This window comes from Rhinopithecus roxellana, chromosome 2, assembly GCF_007565055.1.
Source record: "Rhinopithecus roxellana isolate Shanxi Qingling chromosome 2, ASM756505v1, whole genome shotgun sequence".
Lineage (NCBI taxonomy): Eukaryota > Metazoa > Chordata > Mammalia > Primates > Cercopithecidae > Rhinopithecus > Rhinopithecus roxellana.
Genome location: NC_044550.1, coordinates 11081577 through 11107727, shown reverse-complemented (window position 1 = coordinate 11107727; position 26151 = coordinate 11081577). Strand labels below are relative to the sequence as shown.

The 26151-nt window shown below is 40.9% G+C and overlaps 1 protein-coding gene and 1 pseudogene across 4 annotated transcripts in view; one reads left to right on the top strand and one right to left on the bottom strand.

Annotated features, from left to right (window-relative positions):
- LOC104664093 overlaps positions 1-1961 on the bottom strand; it is a 29821-nt pseudogene extending 27860 nt beyond the window's left edge. The window contains exons 1-2 of one of the 3 annotated variants that reach the window (XR_748204.2): positions 1732-1940; positions 1517-1656 (exon numbers count right to left, since the gene is read on the bottom strand). The product of XR_748204.2 is annotated as an rRNA-processing protein FCF1 homolog pseudogene, transcript variant X1 (transcript). Of the gene's footprint in view, positions 1-1516 lie in introns of all 3 variants that reach the window. The other 2 variants (XR_004052670.1, XR_004052671.1) reach the window with 2 other exon arrangements.
- Positions 1960-25787, top strand: ADH5 (alcohol dehydrogenase 5 (class III), chi polypeptide). The gene is made up of 9 exons (XM_010365528.2): positions 1960-2113; positions 5710-5811; positions 8823-8964; positions 9473-9560; positions 14358-14577; positions 14728-14988; positions 16222-16357; positions 24369-24507; positions 24641-25787. Exons 1-9 carry the CDS (start codon positions 2102-2104, stop codon positions 24663-24665), a joined length of 1125 nt encoding a protein of 374 aa, XP_010363830.1. The 5' UTR covers positions 1960-2101; the 3' UTR covers positions 24666-25787.
- Positions 25788-26151: the final 364 nt, after the last annotated feature.

The following is a 26151-nucleotide window of genomic DNA, read 5'->3' as shown; positions in this document are numbered from 1 at the left end:
TGTCTATTATTGTTAAACAAGGTACTACAAAAATGCAAGTGTCTCTTTCCAGAAAATAAACAATATATCTGCAATAGAGAAAAGAAAACTAACTCTCTGCCAAAACTCTTTTTTTTCCCACTAGAAACTGCTTGCTGCGTTCCAAGCAGAAGTATTGGCATACACAAAGGCCTGGAATCAAGAAAAAGCATAGTCCTTTTAAGGAACTACGAATGTTCCTTAAAGGTTGGTGTGAAATTTGGCAGAAGGGCAGGAAATAAGGATAGAGACATATACAGAATGAAGTAATTCAGGGCCTGACTGGCCTAAAGACTTTGGATTTTATCCATTTGTTCTCCCTTGAATATTTTTAAATGGAAGAATGGTATTTGTTTATAGCCTACCTCATTCAAAAATTATTGAAGGAAAATAGGAAATGGCATTAATTGATGTCACGTTTTGGAAAGATCACCAACAGGGCTTTCCTTTTTAAGTATCAGATTCAAGGGCCTGGCATCAAAGAAATCAGATGGGAGGATCTTTCAGTAATCCTTTAAGAAATTATGAAAGCCTGAACTAATGCAGCAACAGTGGGGAGAGAGGGACACAAGACCAGAGAGATATTTAGGGTTTGGTGACAAACTGAATGCAGGGACTGAGGGAGAGGGAGAAATTGTGACTCTCATGTTTCTGGCTGGGGCAAGTACGTGAAGAGTGTCAACACACAGACGGAAGAGTCCCTTTAAGGAGAAAATATTAATATGAGTTTTAGGAGTTGCATTCGATTGTGAGATATCCTCATGGAGACAGAAATCCAGTCCAAGTCTGGAGTTTAGGGGAGCCATCCTGGTTGGAGATAATAATCTGGTAGTCATCTTTCCATAAATAGAAGTTAAAAGCCATAGTGTGTGTGAGACAGTGGAGTGAAGGGACGGAAAGACTTTGGACATAATCTTACCATATGTACCCAGGAAAAGAGCCATGAAAAAGACTGAAAAACAGAGAAGAGCAGTGTGTCTGACAGAGCTATTTTAACAAAATCCAGCGTTTACAACAGAGTTTAAGAGTAAACCGGCAGGCCAGGTGCAGTGGCTCATGCCTGTAATACTAGCACTTTGGGAGGCTGAGGTGGGCGAATCACTTGAGGTCAGAAGTTCGAGATCAGCCTGGCCAACATGGTGAGACCACCCCCCCGCCCCCACTCCCCATTTCTACTAAAAATACAAAATTGAGCCAGCGTGGTGGCATGTGCCTGTAATCCCAGCTACTCAGGTGGCTGAGGCACGTGAATCGCTTGAACCTAGGAGGCGGAGGTTGCAGTGACCCGAGTTCGCACCACTGCACTCCCGCCTGGGCGACAGAGCGAGACTGTCTCAAACAAACAAAGAGTAAACCGGCAAATACTCCATTCTCTCTCTCTACACTCTGGCCCACTCTTAACACATCAAACTGTCCAGGATCAGGAGACGTTTTGTTCCCCTCATCTCCTTCTTCCAACTCTGCCCATGTTCTACTGTCTCCCCAAAATCCTACCTACCCTTCAGGAACTGCTGGAATGGGAGCTTGGGAAGTTTTCAGCAAACGCCTCTCTCCTCCTTTGTGGCCCCTTTATTCCCACAGCTCTGTGTCCTCTCCCTATGGCGAGTCCCTTGAGGGGCTGTATCTTACTCCTTGTGTCTGCAAGCACACATAACGCGTATTAGAGGAGGAAGCATTTGCCAGTGGAGCACAAAGCTGTTGCAGATCTCTTACTGGTTCTCAGGCGCTATCAATGAAATTCCCGTTCCGGCACCGTCCACATCTGTAATTTGCAAGCCTCATCTACGATAACTGCTGTAAAGTTACACAGGGGAGCCCTTTCCGGACAAAGAAACGAGTTCTGCAATAAGTCTGTCAGATTTTAGCCACGAAACCGGCGCCGCGCAGCCTCGCCAGCAAGTGCACCCGGGAATCCACAACCTAGCTGCACGCCCACAGCTCGACCACCGCCCTTCCGGTTGACGCCATTGCAAGCCCGCCCCCACGCTGCGCCCCCTCGCTAGGCGCTCGCCACGCCCACGCCGCCGTCGCCGCGAGGCCCACCCGGAATATCTGCACCCCGCGCTGACCAAAACCCGTGGACATGGCGAACCAGGTAGCGCCCGCTGAGCGGAGGGCCCTGAGTACGAGGGAGGGACTGCATGGCATGGGACCGGGCTGCTGTCCTCGGCGGGGCGCGCGAGGTTCGGCCCAGGACGGGATCTGGCTCCTGGTTCTGAAACTGGGCCCCGGCGAGCGGCTCAGCGGGGCAGAAAGAGAAGGAAGCTTTGTCTCGGCTCTTCAGTTGGGCAGCAGCTTTCTTTGCTGCTTCTGGGACAGCCGGAACGGGGTGGGGGTGGGAGAGCCGGAGAGTGGGGGGCAGGGGCTGGTCAGGACGGTATCCCAGTGGAAATGGCTTAGGAGCGGCCACGCATTGCTTCTTACACGAAGTTAAGTAACTCGCTCTGGGTCATTCTTGCAGCTTGCATACTTGGCAGAGCTGCAGCCAGGGCCCGTGCTCCTAACTCCTAGGTTGCTTGTGTTTCATAGTTGAGCCTACGCCTTAATTATTGTGCCTCCAAGGAGTGTATTTTGGAAAGACCCCTACGTCCCTTTCAGAAACATTTTCTGCGCTTGAACACCAAGAGATTTATATTCCCTCTAGTCCTCACATAACAAACACCTCCGCGAGATGGGGGCATCTTACCAAAACTGTGGTTTGAGGTCGGTTGTGATGGCGGACTGAGATTGCTCCTCGATGACAAGTTCATAAAATACACATTAGACAGTAACGAAAGGCAGAAATTACGAATAACATAAATAGTCTAAAGTTGCTGATTATTTTAATGCTTTGCAAATTTGGACATTTGCTAGTAAGACATATGGCCTTAACATACTGGAGTTTGAAAGAAATAAACTCTAACCAGTCTTTCAGACTTAAACTGGTAGTTGCTTTTCCTTATTGCTGAGTGTCTTTGTTCACAGAATGTGAAAGATTGTAATTGTTACTATAGTTCAAATGTTGAAGTAGTGCCATTTCCCGCGGATTTAGAGTGGGACTTTGTTTTGCTTAGAATTGTCAGTAAAAAGGAAAGGTTAGGCTCCTGTAAGACATTTTTTAAAGGGGAGCAGGCCATCAAATTTAGTATTCTTGTCTCTCTGGATTTTTAGGTTGCATAACTTAATTGTTAGTATTCTGAATCTGACTTGTGGAGTTGAAATTTATGGCACATTGAAGTGAAACAGATTCTAATGCAGTGTCTGATTCTTTGTACTATTAAGATTTAATATCTGCAATTTACTTTTAAAAAAGGATCATTTCCAGCCTCACCAATTTACAGAGGCCATTCTTTTTTTTTTTTTTTTTTTTTTTCCCAGTTCAGATGGAGTTTCACTCTTTTGTTGCCCAGGCTGGAGTGCAGTGGCTCGATCTTGGCTCACTGCAAACTCCGCCTCCCGAGTTCAAGCAATTCTCCTGTCTCAGCCTCCCCAGTAGCTGGGATTACAGGCGCCCGCCACAATGCCCAGCTAAGTTTTATATTTTTGGTAGAGACAGGGTTTCGTCGTGTTGGCCAGGCTGGTCTCGAACTCCTGACTTCAGGTGATCCGCCCATCTCAGCCTCCCAAAGTGTTGGGATTACAGGTGTGAGCCACCGCGCCCGGCCTACAGAGGCCATTCTTTTTATCTCTATCCGGTTCACCTCTCCTTTTCCTCAACCGTTTGTTCTATTGCTGCCAATAACTACTAACTTATTTTGCAAAGCTATGCTGCGCCAAGAATTGTGTTAGGGACTTCATATTCATATTCATTCTTTTTTTTTTTTTTTTGAGACGGAGTCTCGCTCTGTCGCCCAGGCTGGAGTGCAGTGGCGCAATCTCGGCTCACTGCAAGCTCCGCCTCCCGGGTTTATGCCATTCTCCTGCCTCAGCCTCCCGAGTAGCTGGGAGTACCGGCGCCCGCCATCTCGCCCGGCTAGTTTTTTGTATTTTTTTTAGTAGAGACCGGGTTTCACCGTGTAGGCCAGGATTTTTTTTTTTTTTTTAGCTCTGTCGCCCAGGCTGGAGTGCAGTGGTGCAATCTAGGCTCAGCCTCCCCAGTAGCTGGGACTACAGGCACCTGCCACCTCGCCCGGCTAATTTTTTGTATTTTTAGTAGAGACTGGGTTTCACCTAGCCAGGATGGTCTCAATCTACTGACCTCATGATCCGCCCACTTCGGCCTCCCAAAGTACTGGGATTACAGGCAACTTGAGCCACGGCGCCCGGCCAGGGACTTCATATTCATTCTTACTTAGTCCTCACAATCACCCTATATATAGGTGTTTTATCACCATTTATAATTACTTTTTCCTCATCCTTCAGTATCCCGGTTGGAAGTGAAGCTCTCCCAAACCAAGCAAAGTTACGCTCTTAATCTACTTTTTTTGCTTTCTGTATTACTTTGTGCCTGTCTCTTTAAATCACACTCTTTGTAATTATTAACTTTAAAATCTGTCTCCTGTGAACCCAGTGGTTTACAACCTTTAGTCTGTCAACGCATTTCTCAAGTGTAACATAAACTAATCAGGACCTTTCTCATTACATGTGGTTCTCTGGTTGTGGAGGGTATACTGACTATAATCTCTAAAGCAGCTCTGTTTGCTATAGATATATTAGTCACTTGTGTAATTTAAAATTTTTCAGTAGCCACATTAAAAAGGAAAAAGTGAAGTTTTAATAGTTTATTTATAATAACATAAATAATGTTACTTAACATAATCAAAATACCATTTCAACATGTAAGCAGTATTTTTTAAAATACTGTTAATGAGATATTTTTACTTTTCTTTGAACTAAGTGTTCAAAGTCCAGCTATATTTATAGCATATCTCTGTTTTCTTTTTTTTGTTTGTTTTTTGTTTTGTTTTGTTTGAGATGACGTCCTGCTCTGTTGCCCAGGCTGGAGTGCAGTGGGACAATCTCGGCTCACTGCAGTCTCCACCTCCCGGGTTCAAGCCGTTCTCCTGCCTCAGCCTCCTGAGTAGCTAGGACCACACAGATGTGCACCACCATGCCCAGCTAATTTTTGTATTTTTGTAGAGACGAGGTTTCACCATGCTGGCCAGGTTGGTCTTGAACTCCTGACCTCGTGATCTGCCTGCCTCAGCCTCCCACAGTGCTGAGATTACAGGCGTGAGCCACCACGCCCGGCCTGTGGTCATTTTCTAAGTGCAAGTGGCTGCTGTATTGGCCCGTGCGGTTACAAGGGATATAGCTCCTCATTGTTACACTCCTAATCCTCCTTCCCACCCTGCAGTTTTGCACCAAACCAGTGGTATTCAGAACAGCCTGATCAAAAGAATTTCTTCCCGCACATGTTAAGCATGCAGATTTCTTGGACACCATGCCAGACCTGCTGAATCAGATTGTCTCGGAACTTGTGTTCTTAACCTGCTCTTGCTATGCATTGTAGAGGGCCATTAAATATTTGATGAGTACAACTTTTTAACCAAAAGATGCTTTTCTATCTGACCAGGTAATCATCTCAATTAAATCATTTTTGATGTCTACTATTTGTATGAAATCTAAAAACATCACTTGGAAAACATATGTTTCTTTGTGAATCTGTGATATACTTTTTAAGGTTAGCATTAATCTGTATCTAAATTGGCTATTAAGTAGTTATTTGTTTAGGAGGATAAACAGCTTACCCCCCTTTTTTCCCCACTTCAGGTTATCAAGTGCAAGGCTGCAGTTGCTTGGGAGGCTGGAAAGCCTCTCTCCATAGAGGAGATAGAGGTGGCACCCCCAAAGGCTCATGAAGTTCGAATCAAGGTAATGATATATTTAAGGCACTGGAAAAAAAAAAAAAAAAAAAAAAAGACACAAGGAGGTCTCTGGATAGATGAGTAGATCTGAGATCTGCAGAGGATAAATCCCAAAGGACAGTGTCAAAGAAAAGGTATTGAAAGTCATCCAGCCTTACAATCATAACATCCTTCTCTTATCCCTCACCTTTGCAGCATGCTTCTCCATCTTTTTTAGCTTTGATCTTGGGCTGAACAGCTATCCCCATGGGTCACTGGATTATTGCAATTTATCTTCTGCAGTTGGGGTTTAAGGTAACTCTGTAGGATACTCATTTTTCTGCTGATTACATAACTTTAAATATATGCTGACATGTTAGAAACAAAAGAAGAAATGTTACCAGAAAGCGTTCCTTATTCTGACATCCAGAGTGGGTTCTTGTACCTCAAGCAAGAAAGAATTTGGAGTGAGTTCACAGAGTAAAGTGAAAGCAAGTGTATTAGAGAAGCAAAGAAATAAAAGAATAGCTACTCCATAGACAGAGCAGCAATATGGGCTGTTCACCTGAGTATACTTATAGTTATTTCTTGATTATATGCTAAACAAAGGGTTATTCATGAGTTTTCCAAGAAAGGGGTGGGCAATTCCCAGAACTAAGGATTCCTCCCCCTTTTAGACCATGTAGGGTAACTTCATGACATTGCCGTGGCATTTGTAAACTCATGGCACTGGTGAGACTCCTTTTTGGTATCAGATGCACTATAATTAGCCTATAATGAGCCTTGAGGATGACCAGAGGTCACTTTCATTGCCGTCTTGGTTTTAATGGGTTTTTGCTGGCTTCTCTACCCCAGCCTGTCTTATCAGCAGGGTCTTTCTGACGTGTATCTTGTGCCAACCTCCTATTTTATTCTGTGATTAAGAATGCCTAGCATCCAGGGAATGCAGCCCAGTAGGTCTCAGCCTTATTTTACCCAGTGCCTATTCAAGATGGAGTCGCTCTGGTTAAAATGCCTCTGACAGAAATGGTCTTCAGTTTTGCTACAGCGACTAAACAAGATTTGAGAAGAGGCTCCTGATTGAATAGAGCAACAAGCAAGTGAAGTCAGCTTGCTTAGAGAGCTTTAAAATGCACCCACCCTGGCGGACAAGGGTAGGGTTCAGGGAATTCATTATTCTAGTGCTTCTCAACCTCTGGTGGCAGAGAAATGATGTTACCCCTGGAGAGAGGCATATTGTACAAGGCAGCCAGCTGGAGAGATCTTTGAAACCTTGGCATGTAGAAAACTTCATGTGTTTAGCATTCTACTACTCTCCACTTGTTTTGATATAAAATTAGTGCTTTAGAGTAGTGATCATTAACATTCTAGGAAGAGTCACAGCAAAAAAGAGCTGTGACTTGGAATATACTTCCCCCACCATCTCACTTTGAACACACACCACACATACTGGCTCATGTCCCCAAAGATCCTACATACCAGGTGGAGCAGACCAGGACCAAATAACATCTTTTTTCTTTTTTTCTTTTTTTTCTTTTTTTAAGACAGAGTTTCACTCTGTTGCCCAGGCTGGAGTGCAGTGGTGCGATCTCGGCTCACTGCAACCCTTGCCTCCCAGGTTCAAGCAATTCTCCTGCCTCAGCCTCCCTAGTAGCTCAGATTACAGACATGCGCCACCATGCCTGGCTAATTTTTGTATTGTTAGTAGAGACGGAGTTTCATCCTGTTGGTCAGGCTGATCTCCAACTCCTGACCTCAAGTGATCCACACACCTCGGCCTCCCAAAGTGCTGGGATTACAGGTGTGAGCCACCGAAGCTGGCCCAAATAACATCTTAAGGTCCTTTCCAACCCATACCCAGGAATTTGAAATCTTTTAATAATAGTGCTTTTTTTCCTTCAAATTCAGAAATTAAGCTGATTGTGATTTTGCTACTGAAGAAGATGTTTGTCCTGGATATATTAAGGGCCCATACAGCTCAGTGGGTATTCATTGTGCTCATTGAGCAGTATGGACACAATGAGTACAGTCATCTTCCCTGCAAAACTGCAGACAGGTAGCAAAGATTGTTACATTGTAAGTGGATATATAAGCCAGGAGCAGAGACACATAAATAGAACTACTCCAAGATTTTGCCTTTCTGTGCTTTTGGTGGCTTTAAAAGATAAGTTACAGCCGGGCATGGTGGCTCACGCCTATAATGCCAGCACTTTGGGAAGCCAAGGCAGGCAGATCACGAGGTCAGGAGTTCAAGACCAGCCTGGCCAGCATGGTGAAACCCCATCTCTACTAAAAATACAAAAAATTAGCCGGGCCTGGTGGTACATGCCTGCAATCCCAGCTCCTCGGGAGGCTGAGGCAGGACAATCACTTGAACCCAGGAGGCGGAGGTTGCAGTGAGCCAAGATCATGCCACTGCACTCAGCCTGGGTGACAGAGCAAGACTCTGTCTCAAATAATAATAATAATAATAATAAGTTACTTGAAAGCCAGAGAGAGAGAGATAACAGGCTCATTTAAATAGAACTTGTGTCTGGTTTGTAAAAAGGGAGTTGGTTCCTCTCAAAGTTCTGAATTTTGGCCCAGACTCAACCAGACTGGCATATTTCTGAAGTAGTCATTACCTCTTTAAAAATAATATTTCCCAACTGTCATGAGAAAACTAGCAGTGAGATGGAGTCCACCTGTTTTGCACACAGGTGATGTTTCTCTCCATGCTTGAAGGCATGGTGCCCATAAAATGACCTTGTTCACCTTCTCTTGCTAACATGCACTGAAACGGGGACTGGATGTTCCCTATTTCATTGCATATAAATGCACCATTGCTTTTAAGTACCACTAAAAAATTGCTGCCAATTCTAATTGTTAAGATGCCATGGATTATAAGCACATGCTGAATTTAGAGAGGTTAAAATATGAAAGAAATGTGTGTTAGAGTCAGTGAAATACAGTATTATAATAAAATGACTTTTCTTGTATCTGTACCTCTGAATTGCATGCACACACACTTAAGCATTCATTGTTTTAATGTCCTAATAGATCATTGCCACTGCAGTTTGCCACACCGACGCCTATACCCTGAGTGGAGCTGATCCTGAGGGTTGTTTTCCAGTGATCTTGGGACATGAAGGTGCTGGAATTGTGGAAAGTGTTGGCGAGGGAGTTACTAAACTGAAGGCGGGTAAGGAGATATTTGAACCACTTGTTTGATGATTTTGGCTTATTCCTATGGGGAAATTGTTTTTCTGATAAAACTACCCACTACATATTAACAGGTATCATCTAAGTAGATTGTCAAAAGAGTTTATTCCTCATCTGGGAAGCACAAATATTTGGATATTTTTTTCTCTCTGATTTTGCAGACTACTGTTTGTGTGAAACTTTTTAAGTACATTTCCGAAACCAATTTTGGAAGAATTTTTAGAGATGCATCAATGAAGTAGGATTTTGAAGTGTATAACTTCATTGTTCTTCAGTTATTGTTTAAAGAGTTTCATTTAAATAAAAATATTGAAACATACTTTTTGCATGGTCAGACAGTATCTGAATGATGTTACCTAGGTAAAGTTCTAAGATTTGAAGTTGTTAACTTTGCAAAGCCACATCAGTTGACAGGAATTTGCAAAGGCTGATGTTTTCATTTAGAAATAGATACTACCTGTTCAGGATGTCTTTGCATTTGTTTCCAGGTGACACTGTCATCCCACTTTACATCCCACAGTGTGGAGAATGCAAATTTTGTCTAAATCCTAAAACTAACCTTTGCCAGAAGATAAGGTTAGTATCTTTTTATATTCTTCTTAAAACACAAGTGCTGCAGGATAATTAAGGAATCAGAGAGACTGAGGGGGTGAGGAGGAATTACTTAATTATTTAGGTGCGCCAACCCAGTTGGATTAACATCCAAAGGACTGAGCCCCAAACAAAGAGTCAAGATACCTTTTAAGCATTTCGTGGGGCGGGGAGAGATCTCTGCATGGGGGAGCATATTACAGAAGCGAGAAACAAAGACAGTTATTCAATTGAGACATGCATTACATCATTTCTTACTTTTCAAGGAACAACATGTTTTGCGACTTGAGATTATTTGTCTGTGACCTTGCAGCTGCACAGCTAGAGAAACAGTCTTCACAATGCCTGGGAAAGGGAGAGAGAGATAAGTCTCACTAGCCATAGAAAAACAGGCAGTTAATTTTAAAGGACTCCAGCTCTTTCTCTTCCTCAGGGGAAATTGGGTTTTCTTACATATAACTGAGTTTTTGCTTACACATTCTTTAATTTCTTTTAATTCCTGTTCCACAAGGTCATATTAACAATGATAAGAATAAATAGTTATGTGGCAGTTTATATAGTGCATTGTATATCAGTGGTTTCATACCATTTTTATAGCAACTTCACTACTATCCCCGTTTTCACAGATGAGAGAAGACTCAGAAATTAAGAAGTTTTGACACAGAGAGGGTACCTGGGCACAGCAGCAATCTTCTCTGCTATTTGCAGTTTTCTGCCTAATTGTGCAACTGAAGAAACATTTATTTTTCACATGAGGAAATGTGTAGCTTATAGAGGTGGCTGATTTAAGTAACTTGTACAGCCCCCAAGGGGTGTCTGCATTCTGTTTCCTCTCCGCCCCATGAAAGAAAGAAGTAGTGGGGATGTGAAGAGACCAGGGGAGTGACTCCACCTTATGCCTCACCCTGGCCTCACCTTGCCAGCTATGGTGCCGCATGTTAACCTTGGCTGGTCTTCACAAAGGCAACTGGGCCCTCCCTCTCCCCAGGATCCCCTACCGTGCCACCCCCCCAACCCTGCCCCGGAATGGTTTGTCATAATCTGGAAATTTGTTGGCTCATTTTTCTTTCAACTCCTTTATTTTTCATTGAACAAATCTCTGCTTTTGAAGAGTTGAGGGTATCTGCTATCTTTTTTTCTTTTCTCTCCCTCCCTCCCGTTGCAAAGAAAAGAACCATTCAGTTTTAGGGATGTTTGTACAGACACTGTCATCTGGATGTAACTTGCTTTGAAGCAGTGTTTTCATTGTGAGTGTGTTTTGCTATAAAAATTTGTTCATATTTTTGTGAATTCAATACTATATAACATTGTATTATAGTAACTTTTATAAAGCAAACCATAAATATACTGACTTTTCTTACAGGAAAAAAAGGGAGAGAAACTAAGGGGTTTGTCCAGTGTCACCAGCCATTAAGATATAAAACAATTTTCGGTACCCATTCTCTTCACAAAACAGTAGGCTAAATTTGCCAAACTATGTAGTAAGGAAAAGCATGCTTGTGAGATTAAACAAAATCATTTTTATGAACCATTTTACTGTCCAGTAAGTGAGAGTAATAAAACTTACCCACTAAGGCTATTAGGAAGACCGCAGGAGATAACCTAACTCCTTGACACAGAAAAGGTAGTGGTTTTTATTGTAGTAGGTAACAACACTGAAAGAACTACCTCTTTGAGGAAATTTAAGATCCCCTTGTATGTGTTCCGTTTTCTTTTAAATTCAGGTAGAGCGTGCATATTATAAAGCACTTAAGGTGTATAGATCTTAAGTGTACAGCTCAATGAATAATTATGTATGTAAACACCTGTTGGTTTGAACATCACCCAGATCAAGATAGAGAACCCTGCCAGCACCTGACAAGGCCCCTCATGTCCCTTCCAAGTCAGAACCTACCTCCCTCCTAGGTTACCACTGTCCTGATTCCTTTCACTGTGACCTTTGTATAAATAGAGTCATGCAGTGCGTGCTCTTTTGTCAGGTTTCTTTTTTTCATAATGTCTGTGAGATATATCAAGTTGCATATACGTCAGTAGTTCTTTTTTGTTGCTCTGTCTTACTCCATTCAGAATACCAGTATTGATCTGTTCTCCTGTTGATGGACATTAAGGTTACTCCAGTTTTGGGTGGTTACAGTTAATGCTGCTAGGAACATTCTTATTTATACATGTCTTTTGATGGATATAAGCATTGCTTTCTTTTGAGCATTTTCTTGAGATTATAATTGCTGAGTCATAGGATATGCATCTACAGCTCTCTGGTGTACTTGTACCAGTTTACACTTGTACCAGCATTGTATGGGAGATCCATTTGTTTGTAATGCCATTGACAAAATTAGTTTATATTTTTGGAAAACAAAATTCCATTTATTTTATAATGCACATCCTGTTACTTTAGTAAAACCAGAACCAAAAAAATAATAATAATAATAATCGCTTTGAAAGGGAATTTTAAACACAGTCTGAAAAATTTTGCAACACGTGAAGTACAGTAATGGTGATGGGTTCTTTGTGATTGTTACCATTTTGAGAAATTCTTTCAAAGCATAAAATGTATTCCATATCACCGTTTGTTCAAGAAACTCCTCTAGAATACTTCTCACATTAAGGAGGGCTAACCAAACTTAAATTTTTCTCATTAAGATATAGTAGTTATTTTTAGTCAGGTGCAGTGGATCACACCTATAATCCCAACCCTTTGGGAGGCTGAGGCAGATGGTTCACTTGAGTCCAGCAGTTAGAGAACAACGTGCACACCTTGGTGAAATCCCCTTTCTATAAAAAATTTTAAAAATTAGCCGAACTTGGCCGGGCGCGGTGGCTCAAGCCTGTAATCCCAGCACTTTGGGAGGCCGAGACGGGCGGATCACAAGGTCAGGAGATCGAGACCATCCTGGCTAACACGGTGAAACCCCGTCTCTACTGAAAAAAAAAACTACAAAAAACTAACCGGGCGAAGTGGCGGCGCCTGTAGTCCCAGCTACCCGGGAGGCTGAGGCAGGAGAATAGCGTGAACCCGGGAGGCGGAGCTTGCAGTGAGCTGAGATCCGGCCACAGCACTCCAGCCTGGGTGACAGAGCGAGACTCCGTCTCAAAAAAAAAAAAAAAAAAATTAGCCGAACTTGGTAGCACGTGCCTGTGGTCCCAGCTGCTCAGTGGCTGTGGTGGGAGGGTCACGAGCCCTGGAGGTTGAGGTTGCAGTGAGCAGTGATGTGCCACTGCATTCCAACCTGGGCGACACAGTAAAACCCTTTCTCAAAAAAAAAATTATTTTTGATGGAGCTTTGTTACCTGTTCTTTGTTTCTGGTCATATTTGTTTTTCTCTCAAAGAAAATGTATTTGCTCTTGAATCTAGAGGCAGTCTATTTTCTCATCTGTGTATTTATTCCTATGTATGTTCCAAAGAGTTTAGCTAAGAGTATACATCAAATTATAGTGTTCAGCCTGGGCAACATAGCAAGACCCCGTCTCTATGCCCCTGTAGTACCAGCTACTTGGTGCGCAGATGCAGGAGGATCACTTGAGCTCAGGCGATCCTCCTGCCTCAGTGTTCAAGGCTGTGGTGAGCTATGCATTCCAGCCTGCGCTGTCTCAAAAAAAAACAAAGCAATTATAGTGTTTATTTTATTTAAAATAACATAATTACTAAATATCAATTCTGTGCCAGACACAATGCTGAAGCCTCATATAATATCTCATTAGATTTTTATAGCGATCTGTAAAGGAAGTTACCTGTTTCTCAGCATTTTCTAGTGAGAAAATGAAGGCATAAAGATTAATTAACTTGCTCAGATGACACATGATTTAAACCCAAGTGCTCTGACGTTAGGGTGGGTACTCCTAAGTTAGGGTGGGTACTCCTAAGCGGGATGTTGTATCACCTCTGTTTAGAATAGCAAAAGTAATTTTTGTTACCATTTATTGCATCAGTGGCCCTTGTACGCTTTTTGGGTTTTCTTTCCTATTGGTGTAACCAAGTCACAGGTAAAACAAAGTGAAGAGGTAATTTAACTTGCATTATTGAGGACTGTTAGTTACACTTCAGAAAAATGCTTCCTGAAAGATACAAATTAGCCAGTTTGGCCATCTGTTTTCGTCAGCTGATCTGGTTAATGGTTTGTAATCTCTGCTTGCATAGATACTGGTTTTGGCTTTATCCTTTATGAAGTTATATTTGCTCACAGAGGTTTTTTCATTTTTTAAATTTTTGAGACAGGGTCTCATTCTGTCACCCAGGCTGGAATGTAGTGGCACAGTCACGGCTCACTGCAGCCTCAAACTCCTGGACTGAAGTGAACCTCCTGCAAGCATGTGCCCCACTACACCTGGCTAATTTTATTTTTTGTAGAGATAAGGTGTTGCTATGTTGCCCAGGCTACTCTCAAACTCCAGGATTCAAGTTGTACTCCTGTCTCAACTTCCCAAAGTACTGGGATTATAGGAGTGAGCCACTGCACCCAGCCCACCGTTTTAATGATGGGATTTTAAAATAATTCCAACTGATCCATAAGTTGTACCTCTTAAAATGAGTTCAATATTCTAACAGTATGATCTAGAAGGCTAGTGAATATTGGAAAAGATGGATAAGATTATAAATCTCTTATAAATTTCGTTTATAAGGCATTGCTGCAAGGTGCTAAATTACTAATAAATACATTCAAAATTTTAGTTTACAACACTTTCTGAATATTTACTTGTCATTATTTTTAAAACTGATTTCTTTTTCCTGTGGGTTTTTAGAAACCTAATTCCAACTTGCCTTTTTCATTTTTTATTTTCTTTAGAGTCACTCAAGGGAAAGGATTAATGCCAGATGGTACCAGCAGATTTACTTGCAAAGGAAAGACAATTTTGCATTACATGGGAACCAGCACATTTTCTGAATACACAGTTGTGGCTGATATCTCTGTTGCTAAAATAGATCCTTTAGCATCTTTGGATAAAGTCTGCCTTCTAGGTTGTGGCATTTCTACTGGTTATGGTGCTGCTGTGAACACTGCCAAGGTAAGAGACTGACTTGGGATTTTACTTCTGCCTTCTAATTTAATTCAGTGAAACTGTCCTAGAATAGTGAAATTGGCCCATCTGTACGAAACCCAGCGATTCTCTTGACTCTGGTAGAATGCGTACTTTATAAACTGTCTTTACTCCTAGGTGGAGCCTGGCTCTGTTTGTGCGGTCTTTGGCTTGGGAGGAGTTGGATTGGCAGTTATCATGGGCTGTAAAGTGGCTGGTGCATCCCGGATCATTGGTGTGGACATCAATAAAGATAAATTTGCAAGGGCCAAAGAGTTTGGAGCCACTGAATGTATTAACCCTCAGGATTTTAGTAAACCCATCCAGGAAGTGCTCATTGAGATGACTGATGGAGGAGTGGACTATTCGTTTGAATGTATTGGTAATGTGAAGGTCATGGTGAGTATGAGCTTCATTCCTTTTTAATTTATGGAACTGCTTTCTTTGAAGTGCAGTTTTAGATTAAAAATTATTTTGGCAAAGGAAAGTTTCTTGATAAGAATTATTCTAGTGAAAGAAGGTGAAAATATCTATTTGAACTACAGTGGGAAATGATACAAGAACAGCTCAGGGAAGGATGAGATGTGTCTTTGCCTTTCAATGCCTGCTAAGTGCATGTCTCATGAAATGAAAAGACAGAATAAAGCAGTTGTGCAGAGCATGGGCTTTGGAATCGAATACACATCCACTTACTAATTCAGTGACCCTAAACAAACAGCTTCTCTCAACCTCAGTTTCCTCATCTATAAAATGCAGGTACAGGTTGAACATCTATCCCTAATCCAAAAATCCAAAATGCTCCAAAATCTGAAACTTTGAGCACCAACATGATGCTCAAAGGAAATGTTCATTGGAGCTTTTCAGATTAGGAATGCTCAGCCAATAAATACGATGTAAATATTCCAAATCCAAAAAAATCCAAAAATCAAAATGCTCTGGTCCCAAGCATCTCAGATAAAAGATAACCAACCTGTAGTAACAATACCTACTTAAACCTACATAGACACTCAGTAAAAGTATTACTATTAATTCTGCTGCCTGCTTTTTAAAATTAAATCCTTTAGAGTTTAACTACAGTTTACTTTTTAAAATAGAAAGCAAATAAACACTTTATTAATTTATGTTAATATTTAACCAGGTTAATTTGTTAAAATAAATTGTTCAGGCTGGGAGTGGTGGCTCACGCCTGTAATCCCAACACTTTGAGAGGCCAAGGCAGGTGGATCACTTGAGGCCAGGAGTTCGAGACCAGCCAGGACAACATGACAAAACCCCGTCTCTACTAGAAATATAAAAATTAGCTGGGTGTCGTGGCGCACGCCTGTAATCCCAGCTACTAGGGATGCTGAGGCACGAGAACCGCTTGAACCTGGGAGGCAAAGGTTGCCATGAGCCGAGATCATGCCACTGCACTCCAGCCTGGGTGCCAGAGGGAGGCTATCTCAAAAAAAAAAAAAAAAAAGTAAATGAAAATATAAATTGTTCAATGAAATTGAGCTCACTAAATGTTAAGTTTGGCCTTTTGTTGCCATTTTCTTTAAAAACAATGGCATCTCTAGAAGTTTCTGGGAAGCAGTTATTCTCAGGAAAATGCACTGACTTCTGTGATTTGGTCATTATCTGTGCCTGCAGAGAGCAGCACTTGAGGCGTGTCACAAGGGCTGGGGCGTTAGCGTGGTGGTTGGAGTAGCTGCTTCAGGTGAAGAAATTGCCACTCGTCCATTCCAGCTGGTAACAGGTCGCACATGGAAAGGCACTGCCTTTGGAGGTAATTCAGTGGATGAGATTACTGCATTTTCTCTTTTGTTATTTGCATTGGCAGATGTTTAATTCCAGCCTAATTTTTTTATATTAACAAGAATCTGCCTTCTCATTATAAGTTGTTGCATGCAAGTCTGTTTTATTAGAAGGGATTCAGACTCAGTCACTGTTTACCCCTAGGACTGGAGAGGTATTCACCTTCTCCTGAAACATAGGGCCACTTGGTGCATATTCTGTAAAAGAAACAAATCAATATTCTGTTAGTGAGGAAGTAGTTATGGGTATAACAGGGGCAGGAAGTTGATTGCAAAGTAAGCAAACAGTATCAGCCATTGTGTGTTTCTTCTTGTGGACTCAAGTAGCTTGTTACATTTTTATTCATTTTTCCAGGAGTACAGTGATCACTGGATGTGATAATACATCCAGTGATGTATGATTTTAGCAGTAACCAATATTGAGTCTCAAACTGAAAATATTTCATTGGATGAAGCCTTATCATAAAATCAAAAAGCTGCTAGACTGATCATTTTTCCCTTGTGATCCTAAAAAGTCCTTGGTGGTTTGGGGTTGCAGGGAAACACTTTCTATCTTTTCCATGGTTGCTCAGCCAGAGGAGAGAAAAGATGTCACAACATGTTTGTATTTCCCAACGATTGTGAATGAATGAGTCTAAAGTTTTTAAAGGGCTTTCAAAATATATATTTGTATTTCATCATCCTCCTAAAGAAAAAAAATCACATCGCGTGTGTTTTGAATGATCTGTGTTTACCAGGTTATCTTTTAAGGTCCTCTGCCTCATATTATGCCAGCTTTTTTGAAGGCCAGAAGAAAAGATTTGGAGAGTATGCTAAAATGAGGGGTTTGGCCAAAGTCTTCCTTCTTTATAATTACAGAATTTGCCTTAGAAAATGTCTATCTGATTTGCCCTCCTCTTCAAAGCTCTAGATATATGCCACAGCAGAGTATCATAGAAGAAACTTTGTAAGCTGTGTATGCTATTTGGGGGCATCATTTTTTCCATGGCTGTATTTGAAAGGGCATTCCAAGCCTGGCTGATCCAGCGGGTCTTGGTAGTAACCTCTAACTGAAGCCTCATTCTGGCACATGCTGGTTGGGTAATTCACTGTATCATTGAGGCCCCTTGCATTGCTAAAATATGATCCAAAGATAATAGAAGTTTTTGTCTAGAGAACAGGAGTGGCTGTGGTCATCTCAGTTACCAGGTTTAAAAAGAAAGAAAAAATCCCCACAATTTGTGGGGAAAGAATAATTAGTGGAGAATATAAGGAAGGAGGTTTGGAAAAGGCTCAAGAGGTTGAAATATGGTTGAAAGCATCCTTAGAAGGTAGAAGGCTTCTTGTTGTGTTGCTTCTTTAGAAACAGTGAGAAATTGAAGCACCTAATTTTCTTTAAAATCTTACCATTTAGCTAAGAGTTCTGTTTCATTTTTTAGTTTCATAGTTTTCTGTTCTGAAATGCTATCCCATTTCATTGTTAAATTTAAAACCAAGGAAACAAAGTCCTGTATTATATGAGTTTTTTTTCTTATTTGAATATCATAATTATAGAAATCTTTGCTGATGTGGACCTAAATAAGCTTGTTGTTGAGACTTCCAGAGTTCTGTCGTGGGCAGTTTTAAAAGTCTCAATAGGCCAAAACTTAATGAGGTTTTAATAAATCTTAATACAGAGAAAGGAAAATTCTCATAAGTATTTACTTCTTTTTTTTTTTATATCCATAGCTATTTTTATATCCATAGTTTTACTGGTTTTTTTTGAATTATACTTTAAGTTCTAGGGTACATGTGCACAAGGTACACATTTGTTACATATGTATACATGTGCTATGTTGGTGTGCTGCACCCATTAACTCGTCATTTATATTAGGTATATACCCTAATGCTATCCCTGCCACCTCCCCCACCCCATGACAGGCCCCGTTGTGTGATGTTCCCCACCCTGTGTCCAAGTGTTCTCATTGTTAAATTCCCACCTATGAGTGAGAACATGCAGTGTTTGGTTTTCTGTCCTTGGCGATAGTTTGCTCAGAATGATGGTTTCCAGCTTCATCCATGTCCCTACAAAGGACATGAGCTCACCTTTTTGTATGGCTGCATAGTATTCCATGATGTATATGTGCCACATTTTCAAATCCATTCTATCATTAATGTACATTTGGGTTGGTTCCAAGTCTTTGCTATTGTGAATCCTGCCACAATAAGCATATGTGTGCATGTGTCTTCATAGCAGCATGATTTATAATCCTTTGGGTATATACCCAGTAATGGAATTGCTGGGTCAAATGGTATTTCTAGTTCTAGATCCTTGAGGAATCGCCACACTGTCTTCCACAATGGTTGAACTAGTTTACAGTGCCACCAACAGTGTAAAAGTGTTCATATTTCTCCACATCCTCTCTAGCACCTGTTGTTTCCTGACTTTTTAATGATCGACATTCTAACTGGTGTGAGATGGTATCTCATTGTGGTTTTGATTTGCATTTATCTGATGGCCAGTGATGATGAGCATTTTTTTGTGTATCTGTTGGTTGCATAAATGTCTTCTTTTGACAAGTGTCTGTTCATATCCTTTGCCCACTTTTTGATGGGGTTGTCTATTTTTTTCCTGTAAATTTGTTTAAGTTCTTTGTAGATTCTGGATATCAGCCCTTTGTCAGATGGGTAGATTGTAAAAATTTTCTCCCATTCTGTAGGTTGCCTGTTCACTCTGATGGTAGTTTCTATTGCTGTGCAGAAGCTCTTTAGTTTAATTAGATCCCATTTGTCAATTTTGGCTTTTGTTGCCATTGCTTTTGGTGTTTCAGTCATGAAGTCCTTGCCCATGCCTATGTCCTGAATGGTATTGCCTAGGTTTTCTTCTAGGGTTTTTATGGTTTTAGGTCTAACATTTAAGTCTTTAATCCCTCTTGAATTAATTTTTGTATAAAGTGTAAGGAAGGGATCCAGTTTGAGCTTTCTACTTGTGACTAGCCAGTTTTCCCAGCACCATTTATTAAATAGGGAATCCTTTCCCCATTTATTGTTTTTTGTCAGATTTGTCAAAGATCAGATGGCTGTAGATGTGTGGTATTATTTCCGAGGGCTCTATTCTGTTTCATTGGTCTATATATGTTTTGGTACCAGTACCATGCTGTTTTGGTTACTGTAGCCTTGTAGTATAGTTTGAAGTCAGGTAGTGTGACGCCTCCAGCTTTGTTCTTTTTGCTTAGGATTTTCTTGGCAGTGCGGGCTCTTTTTTGGTTTCGTATGAACTTTAGTTTTTTTTCCAATTCTGTGAAGAAAGTCATTGGTAGCTTGATGGGGATGGCATTGAATCTGTAACTTACCTTGGGCAGTATGGCCATTTTCACCATTTTGAGTCTTCCTATCCGTGAGCATAGAATGTTCTTCCATTTATTTGTGTCCTCTTTTATTTTGTTGAGCAGTGACTTGTAGTTCTTGAAGCGGTCCTTCACATCCCTTGTAAGTTGTATTCCTAGGCATTTTATTCTCTTTGTAGCAATTGTGAATGGGAATTCACTCATGATTTGGCTGTCTGTCTGTTACTGGTGTATAGGAATGCTTGTGATTTTTGCACATTGATTTTGTATCCTGAGACTTTGCTGAAGTTGCTTATCAGCTTAAGGAGATTTAGGGCTGACACTATGGGGTATTCTAAATATACAGTGATGTCATCTGCAAACAGGGACAATTTGACTTCCTGTTTTCCTAATTGGATACCCTTTATTTCTTTCTCCTGCCTGATTGCCCTGGCCAGAACTTCCAACACTATGTTGAATAGGAGTGGTGAGAGAGGGCATCCCTGCCTTGTGCCAGTTTTCAAAGGGAATGCTTCCAATTTTTGCCCATTCTGTATGATATTGGCTATGGGTTTGTCATAAATAGCTCTTATTATTTTGAGATACATCTCATCAATACCTCGTTTAGTGAGAGTTTTTAGCATGAAGCACGGTTGAATTTTATTGAAGGCCTTTTCTGCATCTATTGAGATAATCATGTGGTTTTTGTCTTTGGTTCTGTTTATATGATGGATTACGTTTATTGATTTGCATATGTTGAACCAGCCTTGTGTCCCAGGGATGAAGCCAACTTGATCATGGTGGATAAGCTTTTTGATGTGCTGCTGGATTCAGTTTGCCAGTATTTTATTGAGGATTGTTGCCTTGGTGTTCATCAGCGATATTGGTCTAAAATTCTCTTTTTGTTGTGTCTCTGCCAGGCTTTGGTATCAGGATGATGCTGGCCTCATAAAATGAGTTACGGAGGATTTCCTCTTTTTCTATTGATTGGAATAGTTTCAGAAGGAATAGTACTGGCTCCTCTTTGTACCTCTGGTAGAATTCGACTGTGAATCCGTCTGGCCCTGGACTTTTTTTGGTTGATTGGTAGGCTGTTAATTATTGCCTCAATTTCAGAACCCGTTTTTGGTCTATTCAGGGATTCACCTTCTTCGTGGTTTAGTCGTCAGAGGGTGCATTCCAGGAATTTATCCATTTCTTCTAGATTTTCTAGTTTGTTTGCGTAGAGGTGTTTATAGTATTCTCTGATGGTAGTTTGTATTTCTGTGGGGTCGGTGGTGATATGCCCTTTATCATTTTTTATTCATCTATTTGATTTTTCTCTCTTTTCTTCTTTATTAGTCTTGCTAGTGGTCTATCAATTTTGTTGATCTTTTCAAAAAACCAACTCCTGGATTCATTGATTTTTTTTGAAGGGATTTTTGCGTCTCTATCTCCTTCAGTTCTGCTCTGATCTTAGTTATTTCTTACCTTCTGCTAGCTTTTGAATGTGTTTGCTCTTGCTTCTCTAGTTCTTTTAATTGTGATGTTAGGGTGTCAATTTTAGCTCTTTCCTGCTTTCTCTTGTGGGCATTTAGTGCTATAAATTTCCCTCTACACACTGCTTTAAATGTGTCCCAGAGATTCTGGTATGTTGTATCTTTGTTCTCATTGGTTTCAAAGAACATCTTTATTTCTGCCTTCATTTCGTTATGTACCCAGTAGTCATTCAGGAGCAGGTTGTTCAGTTTCCATGTAGTTTAGACGGTTTTGAGTGAGTTTCTTAATCCTGAGTTCTAGTTTGATTGAACTGTGTTCTGAGAGAGTCTGTTATAATTTCTGTTCTTTTACGTTTGCTGAGGAGTGCTTTACTTCCAACTATGTGGTCAATTTTGGAATAAGTGTGATGTGGTGCTGAGAAAAATGTATAATCTGTTGCTTTTGGGTGGACAGTTCTGTAGATAACTATTAGATCTACTTGGTGCAGAGCTGAGTTCAATTCCTGGATATCCTTGTTAACTTGTGGATCTGTCTAATGTTGACAGTAGGGTGTTAAAGACTCCTAGTATTATTGTGTGGGAGTCTAAGTCTCTTTGTAGGTCTCTAAGGACTTGCTTTATGAATCTGGGTGCTCCTTATTGGGTGCATATATATTTAGGATAGTTAGCTCTTCTTGTTGAATTGATGCTTTTACCATTATGTAATGGCCTTCTTTGTCTCTTTTGATCTTTGATGGTTTAAAGTCTGTTTTATCAGAGACTAGGATTGCAACCCCTGCTTTTTTTGGCTTTCCATTTGCTTGGCAGATCTTCCTCCATCCCTTTATTTTGAGCCTATGTGTGTCTCTGCACGTGAGATGGTTCTCCTGAATATAGCACACTGATGGGTCTTGACTCTATTCAGTTTGCAAGTCTGTGTCTTTTAATTGGTACATTTAGCCTATTTACATTTAAGGTTAAAATTGTTATGTGTGAATTTGATCCTGTCATTATGATGTTAGCTAGTTATTTTGCTCATTAGTTAATGCAGTTTCATCAATGGTCTTTACAATTTGACGTGTTGTTGCAGTGGCTGGTACCAGTTGTTCCTTTCCATCCTTAGTGCTTCCTTCAAGAGCTCTTGTAAGGCAGACCTGGTTGTGACAAAATCTCTCAGCATTTGTTTGTATGTAAAGGATTTTATTTCTCCTTCGCTTATGGCTGGATATGAAATTCTGGGTTGAAAATTCTTTAAGAATGTTGAATATTGGCCTCCACTCTCTTCTGGCTTATAGAGTTTCTGCTGAGAGATCCACTGTTAGTCTGTTGGGCTTCCCTTTGTGGGTAGCCCAACCTTTCTCTCTGGCTGCCCTTCGCATTTTTTCCTTCATTTCAACTTTGGCGAATCTGAAGATTATGTGTCTTGGAGTTGCTCCTCTCGAGGAGTATTTTTGTGGCTTTCTCTGTATTTCCTGAATTTCAATGTTGGCCTGCCTTGCTAGGTTGGGGAAGTTCTCCTGGATAATATCCTGCAGAGTGTTTTCCAACTTGGTTCCATTCTCCCCATCACTTTCAGGTACACCAATCAGACATAGATTTGGTCTTTTCACATGGTCCCATATTTCTTGGAGGCTTTGTTCGTTTCTTTTTACTCTTTTTTTTCTCTAAACTTCTCTTTTCGCTTCATTTCATTCATTTGATCTTCAGTCATTGATACCCTTTCTTCCAGTTGATCAAATAGGCTACTGAAGCTTGGGCATGTGTCATGTAGTTCTCATGCCATGGTTTTCAGCTGCATCAGGCGAGGTCTTCTGTACACTGTTTATTCTGGTTAGCCATTCGTCTAATCTTTTTTCAAGGTTTTTAGCTTCTTGGCAGTGGGTTCGAACATCCTCCTTTAGCTCAGAGAAGTTTGTTATTACTGATCGTCTGAAGCCTTCTCTCAGCTCATCAAAGTCATTCTCCGTCCAGCTTTGTTCTGTTGCTGGCGAAGAGCTGCGTTCTTTTGGAGGATAAGAGGCACTCTGATTTTTAGAATTTTCAGCTTTTCTGCTCTGGTTTCTCCCCATTTTTGTGGTTTTATCTACCTTTGGTCTTTGATGATGGTGACGTACAGATGTGGTTTTGGTGTGGCTGTCCTTTCTCTTTGTTAGTTTTCCTTCTAAGAGTCAGGACCCTCAGCTGCAGGTCTGTTGGAGTTTGCTGGAGGTCCACTCCAGACACTGTTTCCCTGGGTATCACCAGTGGAGGCTGCAGAACAGCAAATAATGCAGAACGGCAAATGTTGCTGCCTGATCCTTCCTCTGGAAGCTTCGTCTCAGAGGGGCATCTGGCCATATGACGTGCCAGTAGGCCCCTACTGGGAGGTGCCTCCCAGTTAGGCTACTCGGGGGTCAGGGACACACTTGAGGAGGCAGTCTGTCCGTTCTCAGATCTCATGCTGTGAGAACTACTACTCTCTTCAAAGCTGTCAGGGACATTTAAGTCTGCAGAAGTTTCTACTGCCTTTTGTTCAGCTATGCCCTGTCCCCAGAGGTGGAGTCTATAGATGCAGGCAGGCCTCCTTGAGCTGCAGTGGGCTCCATCCAGTTCGAGCTTCCTGGGCTGCTTTGTTTACCTAGTCAAGCCTCAGCAATGGTGGACACCCCTCCCCCAGCCTTGTTGCCACCTTGCAGCTCAATCTCAGACTGTTATGCTAGCAGTGAGCGAGGCTCCGTGGGCGTGGGACCCTCCGAGCCAGGCGCAGGATATAATCTCCTGGTGTGCTGTTTGCTAAAACCATTGGTAAAGCGCAGTATTAGGGTGGGAGTGTCCCAATTTTCCAGGTACCATTTGTCACGGCTTCCTTTGGCTAGGAAAGGGAATTCCCCGACACTTGCGCTTCCCGGGTGAAGTGATGCCCTGCCCTGCTTTGGCTTACACTCCGTGGGCTGCACCCACTGTCCAACAAGCCCCAGTGAGATGAACCCAGTACCTCTGTTGGAAATGCAGAAATCACCCGTCTTCTGCATCACTCACGCTGGGAGCTGTAGACTGGAGCTGTTCCTATTCGCCCATCTTCAAGTATTTACTTCTTAACTGAAAGGTGTTTGTCAAATTCTTCATTTCCATGCTATTTTGGATTTTTCATTACCCTTTAGCTCATCAAAAAATTCATTCTTTTAAATGCGTTTGTGTCCTCCACTAAGTAACAAGCATATTGCAGGAATTTGTTGAATAAATTAATGTGTGATTTCTTTTAGGATGGAAGAGTGTTGAAAGTGTCCCAAAGTTGGTGTCTGAATATATGTCCAAAAAGATAAAAGTTGATGAATTTGTGACTCACAATCTGTCTTTTGATGAAATTAACAAAGCCTTTGAACTGATGCATTCTGGAAAGAGGTAAGCTTTCTCTTTAACTGTATATCATAGAATGTAATAATGACACAGAGTTTGAGGCAATGGAAAGTCGAAAAACAATTTTAGTGGTCTTAAAGGTATCATTTAAAACTTAGTATGTTGGTTCCTTTTACAGCATTCGAACTGTTGTAAAGATTTAATTCAAAAGAGAAAAATAATGTCCATCCTGTTGTGATGCGATGGAAGCAGCTTAACAGGCAGGGAGAAGTGCCTGTAACCTCACAGCCTCATAGAGCTTCACAGCTACTCCAGAGAATAGTGTGATATTTGTAATTCATGAATATAATCAAGGACAAGGATAATTCAGTCATGAACCTGTTTTCCGGACTCTCCTCCACATAAATAATTGCTAGCTAATTAAGGAATATTTTAACATAATAAAAGTAATTTCTGCGTTTGTGTGGAAGTTGTCTTCTTTGTTTTATGCTGTAATCATTGTCGTGGTTTGCTGATTATCTTCATTCTGTAAAGGAAAGATAAGGGAAGCAGGACAGTGGTGGGTGTATGAAACCTCAGAAACATTCATTGAACTTTGAAGGGTCTCAGGCCTGTTGATTAAAGAACAGATCCTAGCCATTAGTGACAGAGTTAATCAGGACCCAAGTCTGCTTCTGTGATAGTATCTTGAAGGCAGGTACTGTGCCTTGTTCATACCTGTACCCCCAAATTCCTAGTATGGCATCTGCCCCTCAATGGGCACTAAAATGTATTAATTGAAACAGCATTCTGGGCTTAAATAGGTGTATGTGTGTGTTGGTTGTGGCTGTACTATTTCTAGTATAGTGAATTACATACTGAATATCAAAGTTCTCAGCACCTACTTTTGTCAAATCTTAACATTATGCCACTTCCAGATCACATTGCCGTTCCTCCCCTCCAGAGGTCACAATTATCCAAAACTTAATGCTTATCATTCCTGTATATGTTGTTGTACTTTCACTGTATATAACCTAAACCATCTACTCTTTAGTACTGTTTTATATGTTTTTAAGCCTTATACTGGCTCATTCTACAGCTTTTCTTTTTTCACTCAATCTATATTATATGTGAAGCTCTCATTCATTAATCTTAGTACTATGTAGCAGTATTCAATTATGGGAACTACCGTAATTTATCTGTTCTCCAATTGAAGGCATGAAGTTGTTGCCAGTTTCTGTATTACAACACTGTAGTGGAACATTCTTCTGTATTGGGCTCACTGCATTAGTTACTTAAGACGTGTATCAGAATAAACACATTTAGCCTTACTAGACATTGCCAAATTGCTCTTCAAAGTAGATGTGAATTTTTATGAATTACATGAGTGTGGAATGGTGTTTTATTTTCCTCAATTATTCGTTAAATCCTTCATTCTAATGGACATTTTATTTTACTGTGAAGAACCTGTTCCTGTATATCCTGTGCCCAACTTTCTATTGAATTATTTCTCTTTCTCTGAATAATTTTTAGGAGTTCTTTATTCTAGACATCAATCATTTGTCAGTTTTATATGTTGCAAATATCTTCTAGTCTATCTTGTGACTTTTTACTTCATGGCATTTTGTTGAATAAAGTTTTAATGTAGTCACATAAATCTTCCTGGTGTAGTGGTAAGTAACATTTAAGTTATTTTATCCTGAGAAGTAT

Bases quoted from the DNA above. Each gene is read 5' to 3' on its own strand.
- ADH5 (XM_010365528.2), top strand. The intron at 8,965-9,472 runs GTAAGGAGATAT...ATTTGTTTCCAG, and splicing joins AGTTACTAAACTGAAGGCGG to GTGACACTGTCATCCCACTT. The intron at 9,561-14,357 runs GTTAGTATCTTT...TATTTTCTTTAG, and splicing joins AACCTTTGCCAGAAGATAAG to AGTCACTCAAGGGAAAGGAT.